The 9,005-nt window shown below is 41.7% G+C and overlaps 1 protein-coding gene across 1 annotated transcript in view; it reads left to right on the top strand.

The window, feature by feature from the left end:
- Pla2r1 (phospholipase A2 receptor 1) overlaps positions 1-6,231 on the top strand; it is a 99,613-nt gene extending 93,382 nt beyond the window's left edge. The window contains exons 25-29 of the mRNA XM_050121978.1: positions 1,789-1,929; positions 3,057-3,173; positions 4,162-4,338; positions 4,570-4,602; positions 4,708-6,231. Of these exons, the coding sequence (XP_049977935.1) occupies positions 1,789-1,929; positions 3,057-3,173; positions 4,162-4,338; positions 4,570-4,602; positions 4,708-4,922 (683 nt within the window). The 3' untranslated portion in view covers positions 4,923-6,231. The remainder of the gene's footprint in view (positions 1-1,788; positions 1,930-3,056; positions 3,174-4,161; positions 4,339-4,569; positions 4,603-4,707) is intronic.
- Positions 6,232-9,005: the final 2,774 nt, after the last annotated feature.

The following is a 9,005-nucleotide window of genomic DNA, read 5'->3' on the forward strand; positions in this document are numbered from 1 at the left end:
CCAAAAAAAAAGAAAGGGGGTGCATTGTTTTCTTCTTATGCTGCCGTCCCCACGTCTGCAGCATAGTAAATAACACTTTGCTGTTTTTAAAGGAGCATCCTATCTGTCTAGAGAAACAGCAGGGCTTTTTGAAGGGCATGGCAGTATGTGTAGATGGAACTTGAAGAATGGGCGGGGTTGATAGGAAGTCACAGAACACAGAGAAGCATTCTGAGGCAGAAGCGTAGATACAGACAGAGGGGTGCGGGATGGGGATACAGACGGCAAAGCTGGTGCTGACTTTGCCGGCATCCCAGGTTAGGGTAAGAGAAAAACAGGAGGTCACACTACAGAGGTGTGCTTTAGCCTCTGTGGAGAATCTGAATTGAGGGTTTGAGGCAAGAGTGCTAGATTCTTAAGCAATGGTTATGGCGGTGGTAGCTGATACTCTGTGATACCCCACACTTTGCATAGTATCCCATTTACATAAAGTTCAGCTGACCCAATCCTTTAAGAGAGATGAATGTTAACTGAGAGCATTAAACAGATTCCCAAGGCTCCAGCTATTAGCAGTACCAAGAATAGAGGGAGATTCAATCTCCTCACCCACTGATGTGTGTGGTCCTGATTTCCAGGTGTCTTCTTTGTTGCACCATGAGTTCTCCCTCTGATCTCCTTTTAAAGCTCTCATTTCATAAAACCGCATTATATACTTATATTCTGGATTCTTCGACAAACAACGCACATCATTTACATAATTGTAGATGAAAGCAGTTCAGGATTAAGCATAAGTGATGTCTAGATGCATGCATCTACATATGAAAGCATAAGAAATGCACACACCTATATAGCGAAATTAGTTCTTCTAAAACACTGTAAGTCTCCTTCCTTTTTTGATGAAACTGTACACATTTATTGTAGACTTTTAAGGGTTGCCGGGCAGGATAGAAAGATGGCTCATCAGATAAACGTACTTCAGAGCAAGTCTGCATCCTGAGTTCAAATCCCCAGAACACACATGGAAACAGAGAAAGAAATTACTCCCAAAACTTGTCACACATCTCTCATACACACTTGTCTATATGACAATAACAAATGAAAGACTTAAAATAACAAAGGCCAGATGTTAACATATCTAAACTGTTCAAACTGGGGGAAAGAATGGCATTGCTGTTAGCTCCCTGTTACAAAGAAACCAAGCATAGGGTGACATACCCAAGGCCACACAGCTAGGAAGCTATGGGGCCAGGAGCTCAGCATGGACGTATCTGACTCTCAGGCTTGGTGCCAGAAGGAAAGCCCCCTCAAACTCTGCTTATTTACTTCATGTTGTGTTTCACTGTGATACTCACTGAAGGTGCAGTCCTCTCGCAGGCTCGCTGACATTTAAGGATTTTAGAAATCTGTGGCTGCTTAGCCCTGCATAGGACACGTATTTTACATGTAGACATCCTTTCTCCAGCATCATTCAGCTCCCAGTTCCTCCAGGAACTGTATCTCCCTGATGCCCCAAGCTTTAGGCTAACAGTAGACAATGCCTTCACCAGGCAGCACTCGAAGGAAACGGACAAAGCAGTCTGTTAACACACTCTGCTTGTTTAGGTAAAGAGTAACAGAAATACAAGAGCCTAACCCACGTTTGTAACCACTGACATCAAATCCAGTCTTTTTGGGGTATTATCATGAAAATCTTAATGAATGCATTGATTCTGGCCTTTCGTTGACTGTAAAATAAGGGTTATCTCAGTATAGGAGCTCAGGCACCAGCCTGAAATCATGCCTGGTTGTTTTTTTTTTTTTTCTTCATAGAAACAAAGGCATTTGAGCACCCAGTGCTCTGCCCAGAAACATCGGTTCCCTGGATAAAATTTAAAGGTAATTGCTACAGTCTTTCTACGGTGCTGGACAGCAGGAGTTTTGAGGATGCTCATGAATTTTGCAAAAGAGAAGGTAATTCTTCTGTGGCACTAAACGCTGTCATGGACTCTTTGACGTCGCAGTAAACAGTGAGCCTGCTCCAATGCTCATTATCCAGTAACTTTAGGAGCCATGAAAACCACTGGAAAAAAAAAAAAATAAACACCATGGAATCCGCTTGTTACGGGGGCAGCTATTACAGGCAATTCAAGTTCCAGTGCAGACTTTGGAAACCCAAGATGGTGCCTCAGGGTAGAGCGTCCCCCCAGAATTCTTCATTCTCAAGCCACGTGTACTATGAATCTTTAATGTTCTCTAAGCTGGATCGTCAGGACTTTAGCTTTCTAAGTGAAAGCTTGTATACATGTTTATAAATGTAGTTTTACCTTAAAAGTCTTAAATCGTAGAGAATGGGAGGAGAGGAGGGAGAGGAAGCCTTAGTCAGTATGTAAAATAAATTTTAAATTGTTAATTAAATGAAATAAAATTTAAAAAGGCTTAAATCACATTTTAGGTGGGTGTGGTGGCACAGGCCACTTAATACTCAGGAGGCAGAGACAAACCTTTATGAATTTAAGGGCAACCTGGTCTACATAGTGAGTTCCAGGCCAACCAGGTTACATAATGAGAACTTGTTGGGTTTGTTTTGTTTTGTTTTTAATCACTTTATTTTTTGTATGTATATGATGTGTGTGTGTGTGTGTTGGGGGGGGCATGTGTGTATATGTCTTATACCCAGGATCTTCCTCAATCACTCTTCTGGTATGTTTGAGACAAGACATGATCTCCTCCTGAACCTGGCCAGCAAGACTCAGGGATCTGTCCCTGCCTCCCCAATCCTGCTCTTCACCTGAGTCCTGAGGATTCAAACCTGGGTCTCCATGGTTGTTCAGCAGGCACTTTACCAACTGAGCTATCTTCCCACATGCTCAATCACTTTTTAGCCATGGAAACAACAGAGTTGGGGCTGTAGCTCAGGGATAGAGCAACTGCCTAACATGGCAAGCCCTGGGCTACCAGCCGCAGCACCGGAGAGGAAAATGAAAATGTATTGAGCCGTGCAATGTTGATGTTTCAAAGCCCAGGCTTCACAAGATAGGGCACGGAGACATTTGTGAATCGCGCTTCCCTCGCTCATTGGCTGTTCGTCTCTTTTACAGGATCTAATCTTCTAGCCATCAAGGACGAGGCTGAAAATTTATTTCTCCAGGAAGAGCTTCGTGCTTTTAGTTCTTCTGTCCAGATGGTTTGGTTGAATGCCCAGTTTGATAGTAACAGTAAGTGACGTGGGCAGAGAGGACAAGTAAATAAATACGGAGCCGTTGAGGCCTCTGGGAGCCACAAAACTCTCCTTGGACACATTTGCTGTGAAAGTATAGCGTGAATCCAAAAGCCACCCCCCTCCCAAACAAACAAGACAGATGACAAGTTAACCCTTCCTACTGATCATAAAGATGCTTGCTCCAACTCTGTCCTGAGCCTTATGGCAAGGCCACACTGACTCTCTTAAGTGTTACAAAGCCCAACAGAGTCAGGGAGCCATTTCAATGATTAACTGCGCTTCTTGAACTCTTACAGGCTGCTCATAAACACCAGGGTGTGTAAGGAGGCACACTCTCCTTTTCTTTATGTAACTGATGTTACTGAAAAGTACTTGTAGAGAAAATTTTTGTAATTGGCACGGAGAGAGCGTTACCTTGGTGGAGGAGGCAGGGGAACAAAGACCATCCTTGCGTATTTTAATCCTGGATGTGGTTTGAATTTCTAGCAGTTGGTGATAACCAAAAGCAAGCTGACTTATAGTTCGCTTTATTGTTGGTTTTAAATTCGTTTCAGACAGTGCCCCCCCCACACACACACAAACCACATTGACCACTTATAGGCTGAACTTTCCCACTGAACCATTTCTAGGATAATGACAGATTCAGGAAATAAGCCCTCTTGTTGTGGGGTTGATGTTAGGCTTTTGAGGGATTTTCTATACATTAATTAATTTCATTTCATTTACTGTGTGATTTATTTAAATTGACTAGAAGTGTGGACCTATTTTTAAAACTCAAACCAGGACATTAAGAGACAAGACATCTGTATCTAAAAATAGAGGCAAACTTAATGGATACATACCTATTTTTGTGTTTTGTTCATGAGCGTACTTACGGAATTAAATGTGTCTCCTTAGATTTGGGGGCTGCTCTTATGGCTTAGCCCAGACTTTGACTGGTAATCATGCACATAATTCATAATAAGTCAGCAGTTTTTCCACAGATGAAACCTTGAGGTGGTTTGATGGAACACCCACAGACCGGTCAAGCTGGGGTGTTCAGAAGCCAACTGTAGACCCCCTACAGCCCCGTCCGTGCGTGGCCTTAAGGATCCTGGAAGGAGTGTGGCAGTTTACCCCATGCGAAGACCAAAATGGGTTTATCTGTAAAATGGAGGCAGGTGTGTGAAGGGAGAGGGTGAGTCTCCCCGTTGACTCTTCCCTGGTTAATACTGCCCCGCCACGGTAGCATTTAAAAAGTTGAAACTGCAGATATTTCCATTTGAAATATCATTCATCAACACCAGCCACTAGATTTGATGTACGAGCCATAGTTGGATTCCTGCTTTGTCTCAGTAATGACCTAACTTTACTGAATTTAAGAAATTTTTTTTTTATTTATTTGATTTTAGATGTTCCAGCAGTAATGGAGCATCCAGGAAAAGGTAGGTTTGGAAGAAGTGAGGATATTTAGCTGTTCCTTAGAATCAATAAGACAGGCAGCAGGTGTGTGGCAGGATCTACTCTCCTTTTCTTTTGTCTCCCTCCAGGACAGAACCACAGCATCGTTACTCTTGCCGTCTCGCTGACGCTGCTGGCCATCCTGGCCTTTGCTGAGCTCTGCTTCTGGGTTTACAAGCAGAACAGTGGCTTCTTCCAGAGACTCACAGGGTCTCGGGGCCTCTACTACCCTACACTCAGCTTCAGCACAGCACAGTTAGAAGAAAACGTCCACATCTCCGAACTCGAGAAGAACAGCCAGTGAGGATGAAGTGAGGGAATGCTCTGGCTATAAAGAACAAAGGCGGCCACGAGGGGAGTCCTGACTGCGCTGCCCCTTAACAAGACGCCATGATAGTGTGAATTGTGCCCCTGTTTTAATTATTTTTCAAGCACTGGTTTTTAATTTTAACCAAAGCAGATGAGGTTTAATGTATTCGTTTCCTTTAACTGTGGCCCATTCTGCAAAGGGGCACTGGGTTATTATTTAGAAAGACAAGAACTACTAAGAAGAATCCTGCATTGAGAACTCTCAAGGCAGTCTGGTATACATTCAGACGTGTAAGTTCACTCAAAACATTCAAAGAGAAAGGGGGCAGGGCTCTGACTTTATTTGCGGGGAAGGTGCTTCTAAGAATCAGCGTTCTGTTTGATTCTAATTCAATCATTTTTAATAGCCTGGTTTGGGAAAGTCCTGAATCTAAACATCCAGGCTCTGGGCTCTCAGCTGATACTTTGGAGGACATTAATTTTTATTAGGTTTGATTCTTAAGCAACACAGGAGAAACAGCACCTTCTCCTAAATACAAAGATCTTGGTATGCAGGCGCTCTCAGGAACAACCGTGCAGTTACAATTGTTGGGCCAAAATTACCTCAGGGCCTGTACCTCGAGGCCTGTAGGACAAAGAAAAGCCTGGCTCAAGTTTGAAGAATAGTCTCAAAGCTACCTAGTGGGGATGAGACAGCAAAATGTAGGTAGATGCCCCTACAGCCAGAGGGAGGGCTTGGCTGTCTCTCATTGGCTAGAGGGGCCCCTGCATCACATCAGCCCCTATGTCACTTAACCTATATAAGCAGATGCTCAAGGTAATAAACTGAGTTCCTGCTTTAACTTGACCCCCTATTGTGCCTGATTGTCCTGCATCTGATTGTCCTGCGTCGTGGGGCTGCAGAACAGGCAGAGAGTGCACTCACCTTTCCCCAGGAAATAAGGCTAAGGAGGCCCGGCACCAATGTGGCATAGACCCTCCCTTGCTAAGTGATTACCGTGTTAAAGGTATCCTCTAGGTAAGTTCAAATGACTGCAATGAGAGTTCAATATCAATAACGTTCATGGACCTTATTTAAAACTAAAGTAATAAAATAATATATAACCATCTTAACTGGGAGATATAGAATATGCAACTCAAACCTAAAGAGAAAAAAAGTGAAGATCTGAATTATACTCCCATTAGAACCAAACGAGAAGTGATGTTGAGGAAAAACTAACTAAAATGACTCTGCAGTAGTAACCTAGATACGATTATCATATGTTCACTTTGTGCATTTAAATAAATTATCAGTTTTGACTATCTCTATTTTGTGTTGGACCAGCTGATGCCATTGGCTGGTTGATGAGGATTAAAAGTATGATATCTGAGGTTGGGAAGTAGCTCAGTTGGTAAAGTGCCTGTTGTGCAGTTACGAGGACCTGAGTTCAGAACCCCATCACCCACATAAAGACCAGGTGCAGTGGTGCACAACTGTGACCCCAGCTCTGGGGTAGGGTGGGATGCAGGGGTACACACCTGTAACCCCAGCTCTGGGATGAGGTGGGATGCAGGGGTGCACACCTGTAACTCAGCTCTGGGAAGGGGTGGGATGCAGGGGTGAACACCTGTAACCCCAACTCTGGGAAGGAGTGGGATGCATGCACACCTGTAACCCCAGCTCTGGAGTGGGGCAGAACAAAACCAGGTGAATCCCTGAAGCTCATTTACCAGGCATCCTGGCCAAATTGATGAATTTCAGGTTCAGTGATGGACTTTGTCTCAAAAACTAATGCAGAAAAGATACCTAATTGTCAACATCTTGCCTCTACATGCCCACACACAAATTAAAATTTTAACGTTTACTTTCTGTAAATTAAAAAAAAGTCACAGGTATGATATTCCTTCATTAATTTCTGATAAATAAAAGTGGCTCAATAATCAAGATTGAAAAGTTACTTCTCATATAAATAGCATCCTATTAAGACAGATGTTCTGTTCTAGAGTCAATCTTGGGTGTGAGCGAGTCGGGGAGGTCTCTAAGCTCATGAGACTTTACCCCAGAAAGGCGATCTATACCCAGAAGACAGCAGTGACTATGGAGATTAAGTATAGTCCTGTGATAAACATGGGCTTTCTCCAGGCTGGCCTGCATGCATTTCAACCAGTACAGTCAACTGCCTTGGTGCTGTGGCCACTAGTCATAAGGGAGAGCTCTGAGAAAAAATATGAATGTGTTTCTGCACAGCAAACCGGGATCGTTAGCAATACAACACAAAGTTAATAGTCCCTGTAGACTATTAACAGTGAATACAGCTCCTAGCCATGGCTCTTTGCTACTTCTGTTGAGTAACTGACACACTGGGACAATCTACTTTCATCTTTTTCTACATCTTAAGACTTCCCTTGTAAAAATCATTACATTATGTATCAGTTGTATATTTCTGACTCAAAAGAATAATTGTCTTAACCAACCAGAGGGTAGAAAAACTCAATTTAAAAATCTATCAAGTAAAATTAAAATTCCTTTCATTTCAGTCATTTTGATGAAGCTGTAATCAGTTAACCTCCCAGTGAAAGTATATAGTCACACATAACCATGTGGCAAAGGTATGCCGTTGCAAAAGCGGTTTTGCTGAAAGAACTGACACCACTTGCCAAGGCTCTGCTTTTTGACATTTCGTGTGACCCTCACCTGCAGAGTCTGTCCCCATAAACAGATCATGCATCCATTTCCATTGAAACTTCAGAAATAAGTACTAAGTATATTTCTTTGCCCCAAGGCCAGTTCTGCCAAAAAGAAAGGCTCCAGGTGGAGTGTCTTTGGTGCTCAACATTCTCTCGGGAATAGAGCGGTGTTGCCAGGAGCAAGCAATTGTGTCTCACTACCACAAAACTCTGAGTTAGATTAAAGGCCATTTTCTACAGCTCTTTGAAGAAGTTGAAGATTATCTATCTATACTGAGTATAATCTCTATATATCTAAAGAACCTGATTAATCTAATTATAAATGACAAACTTAGATGACTATTAATCTATATAATTCTCAACATTTATCTAACTTAAAGACTAAGACAATAATGACTGTGAAACAAATGAGGACAGTGACCTCCAAATATAAACAATGTACAAATATACATTGCAATATGGTAAATATATATCAATACACAAACTATATAAGTATCTTAATCAGAGGTAGAAATGTACACTGCAATATGGTAAGTAAGTACTAAGGCACCCCACTTCTCCTACTATCAACACTCTAAAGTCTTCTGGACACATCTAATTTTCTTCTTTAATTTAAAAGCATTTTACATATGGTATATTTTGATCATATTCATTCTCCTCCCCCAACTCTTCCCAGCTCCTCCCCTTTTCCTTCCCCACCCACTATCATGTTCTCTCTCTCAACAACAATAAAATGAAAAGTAAAACAAACAAAAACCCCAGTAAGACATTGGGACCACTAGAAATTAAAATTCAAATATGTATATATGCAATTTTTCCTGTGACTGGCCTGAGTATCTTTATAGATTCCCAAGGACTGGAAAGTCTTGAATTTGTTTCAGTTAATAATCTCCTGAGTCCTTCCGATTCGAAATTGATGACTCTTCTCATTGGAAGAGCCACACTTGAACGATCTCTTTAGATGAATGTTTAGTCTTGACATCTCTTTATCTCTTTGAAATGGCCAAATTCGTATATGGTAACTTCTGAATATCCAGGACAAATGACAATCACAGGAATGACATATATAATTATCTTGACATTGTGGTTAAATCCATTTAACGTCACTTTTTTCTAGAGTGATTTATAGTTGATACTGGAGTGAGTCAGAAGAGGCAAGTGCCTAGCCTTCAAATATGACCTCACATGAAAAATCTCAGTTTAACATCTATATCATGTCATGTGTTGCATGACCAACATGAAATATGCTGTAGTGTTCATAATTTTATAGCCATAAAAATAGCAACACACATCCTAAGAAACTAAAGGTAAGTAAAATTAGAAAGAACATTTAAAAGTTCCGTGTATTTTAGAACTACGTAAATTCCATTTCCAATGGAACTCTGAGGCTCCTGGAGGGTGATTTATCAGA

This window comes from Alexandromys fortis, unplaced genomic scaffold, assembly GCF_014885135.2.
Source record: "Alexandromys fortis isolate MF-2015 unplaced genomic scaffold, M_Fortis_MF-2015_v1.1 scaffold_8_9099976_23576923, whole genome shotgun sequence".
Lineage (NCBI taxonomy): Eukaryota > Metazoa > Chordata > Mammalia > Rodentia > Cricetidae > Alexandromys > Alexandromys fortis.